Source organism: Coptis chinensis, chromosome 3, assembly GCF_015680905.1.
Source record: "Coptis chinensis isolate HL-2020 chromosome 3, ASM1568090v1, whole genome shotgun sequence".
In the NCBI taxonomy this organism is placed as follows: domain Eukaryota; kingdom Viridiplantae; phylum Streptophyta; class Magnoliopsida; order Ranunculales; family Ranunculaceae; genus Coptis; species Coptis chinensis.
The window spans coordinates 75,209,851-75,213,174 of NC_141458.1; the positions used below are offsets into that span (position 1 = coordinate 75,209,851).

Here is a 3,324-nt window from a genome sequence, read left to right on the forward strand (position 1 = left end):
TTTGTCATACTTGTAAATATCTACGATATGTGACATTTGTTAGTTAATTTTGTGTTATAAAATGAAAATAATTACTGTTTTGGTATGATACTTTTTTGTCAAAATAAGAGAGAGCCTGATTTATCTTGAACACAAAAGCGACAGCGGAGCACCATAAAAGCAAACTACCTTATTATTATTGAGTCAACATCATGTCTGACAGTTAAAGTGGAAAACAGCGTGGCTTTTTAATATTCAAAATAATATCTTCTCTTTTGGAAGTTTAAACAGATATTTGGTCCCGCTCACGCTCTTCTTCTCGGCTCCTCCGTGGTCGTCCATTTTTTCTTCATCGGACGGCCATCGAGCGTTTAAAAATAAAAACAGACCGACCAGGTCAGTTTTTCTCTCATTTTCTTGTTTTAGATTTCATCATTATTATTATCGGTCGTTTAATTTTACCAAACCCACACTCTATTCCTTTCTTTACGTTATTTTAATGTAGGGGATTGTGCAAATACTACTAATAATAATAAACGGTCAACAACTATATATTGTGGTAGGCTATGTCATGTTAAATTAGATATGGATTTTTTTAATATATTGGCTCTGATATGAATGTTGTGCAGGCCTTTGAACTGTAAATATGAAGATATACCATAAAGTTGAACCTCCTACTCGGATTACAAGAGCTCGAGCTGCAGCCAGTAATGCATCCATGGGGGTTTTACCTCCCAAACCACCAACCAAAACCTTGCGTGCTACTTCAAAAAGACTGGCCTCAGATGAAAATAGTGCCTCTTCCTCGGTTACTGCAGGAATTCACTGCAAAAGGAGGGCAGTCCTAAAGGATGTAACTAATATTTGCTGTGAGAATTTGTACAAGGGATGCATCAGTGCAGCAAAAGTTCAGGTAGGTGATTGGATGTTTCTTAATTTTCTTGGGTCTCTTGAATTTAAGTTGTGAGATTGTTTCCATTTTGTGGAAGAAAAACTAGAGATTGAGTTAAACATTGCTAGTATAAATGTATAGTCTATTGGGAGAGCACCTTGGTAATTGTGAGAACTCACTAATAAAGGAGTTCTCCATCTAGTTGCAAATGTTACTGGGTGTTCTTTTATTGCATGGCGAAGTTTATAAATTTGATTAAATAAATGTTCTGATTGGGATTTTTGTTTTTTGTCCGGGTCTCCAGACTAAGAACTTTAAGCAGGAAAAAAGACTTCCAGTGAAGAATGGTCCCAAGGTGGTCGCTGACCTTGCTGCCAGAACTCTGTCAGTTGAAGAAGATGCATGTCACATGAGACCAAATGAGTTAGAAAAAAAGGGGTATACTCAGTCACAAGTTGTCACATTGCCCGTAAAGTTGGGAAGAAATGCCTCTATCAAGCGAAATATGGAGAGTACTAAATCTAAATGTGCTGTAGCTCTTCCTCAACTCGAAGAATTGGTTTCCAGAAAGCCTTCACAACATATAAGATTTTCAATAGAAGGTTTGCTTTTCTATAAATTCTTCTTCTCTAAGGATGCTTGGCAACCTTAGATTTATCAAGAAATAGCAAAGGTAGGTTGAGATAACTTACAATTACAACGAGAATACGAGATAGAAATAACTTACAATTACAACGAGATAGAAATAACTTTACATCCACAAGAATAAAAGACTAGGTGCCTAGGGTAACAAAGGACTAACTACAAGAACAAAAGACGAGATGTTGAGATCGAGACGTGGTATGTCGAGGAAAAATGACATTACACGACTGTGTTGCCTGTACTGTAGCTTTGTTAAGTAACAACCTAGGGTACATAAGCTGAGATGATTGGTCAACAGCAACATGGAGTGAGACGCTATATAATTGAGAAATCTTCAAGTTTTTCCCAATTACAAATATATGGAGATGATCTATTATCCAATATGTGACATTTGGGTCTGGCTCTATTGCTGTTGAGATCATTCTTTATGGGGTAACAAAGGAGGCCTTCCTGGTTAAAATGAATGGATATACATTGGAGTCAAGGCCCATATGGGTCATTCAACCTTTTATAGGGGAGAAACATGCAGTAAGGAGTAAATGCTTTGTTTTTTGTTTGCTTCCTTTTTTGTTCCTTGCATTAATACAAACTTTGTAGCTCACCTGTGTAAGTCAAATATGTGAAGTACTCATCATAATTGCAGTATATTATTGGAAATTTCACATTTGTGTAGACCAAGTCAGATATGTGTTACATATAAAGAATGACTGATTTTCTATTTAACTAAATACCTTTATGGAAATTTAATATGTACTTGACATTTTGAGAAGGAACTTTGACAGTTGAAGGAAGAGAGATTATAACTTTTTAGGGTTCTTTGATTGTCTATGAAGGATATGGATAGCTGAGCTAACACTCTACTGTTTGTGTTATGCAGAGAAGGGGAAGCATTGCAAGAGTTCTGAATATGAAGTTGGCGTTATAAATATTGATTCTGATCAGAAAAATCCTCAAATGTGCAGCCTATACGCCCCTGAAATATATCGTAATCTACGTGTTAAAGAGGTCCATTTCACAATTCATGTTTTTGCTTGTGATTAGTGTTCATATTGTATTTTGTCATTCTTTTTCTGTTTTTTCTCAATCCTTGGTTGCGAACTTAATTGCAACTTGTGACTACTTGTATTTGAGAGCTGGAAAAGTAGGAGTTTATTTGGGCCTCAATTTTCAAGATTAAGCTTTGCTAGCAAATAAATGCCTAAGTGGTCACTGGATTTCTGGAATTAATTTTATCTTATGACTTTACATGTAATACATGCATTTATGTATTAGGTGCTGTTAAGATCACTACTTGCTAGTCTACACAAGTATAATTATTCGATATATAGAACTTTAACTTCACAGTCGTCATTTTCACGTAATTATAGTGAAGATATGGGAGGACCATCCAGTAAAACTTGAAAACGATTGTTTAGATTGTTAAACATTGATTTATATACAGAGTATCTTAAGTGGGGCCTAGGAAATATTCAAATTAATTTCATGAAATTACTGCACTGCTTGCGAATTGTCTAGTTCATAATTATGAGTTTATGACGTCTAAGACTGGAGACGACTGACAGCTTAGATCTGGTTACAAAAGATGCAGTGTCTGGTCTGGAAAAAGGCACATAAAGGTGATTAATGCGTTGAGTTCATAAAGTGTGTACATAAAATCTTGATTTCCAGCATCACCGCCATAGTTAGGTCCAAATATGTTGTTTAAGATGTTTCTGTAGTTGCAAGAAGTTTTGCTGGTTTTGCAATCTATGTCATGAGGAGATTAGGAGTGTATTTTACTGCCGTTGTGTTGTCTATGATTATCAGCAATC

General features: G+C 35.6%; 1 protein-coding gene across 1 annotated transcript; it reads left to right on the forward strand.

Annotated features, from left to right (window-relative positions):
• The first annotated feature begins 625 nt into the window (after nt 1–625).
• On the forward strand, nt 626–2,554 carry LOC147510808 (cyclin-A2-1-like). Its single transcript, XM_086598252.1, has 3 exons — nt 626–892; nt 1,176–1,473; nt 2,391–2,554. The coding sequence occupies exons 1-3, from the start codon at nt 626–628 to the stop codon at nt 2,552–2,554; spliced, it is 729 nt and encodes a 242-aa protein (XP_086454378.1).
• Nucleotides 2,555–3,324: the final 770 nt, after the last annotated feature.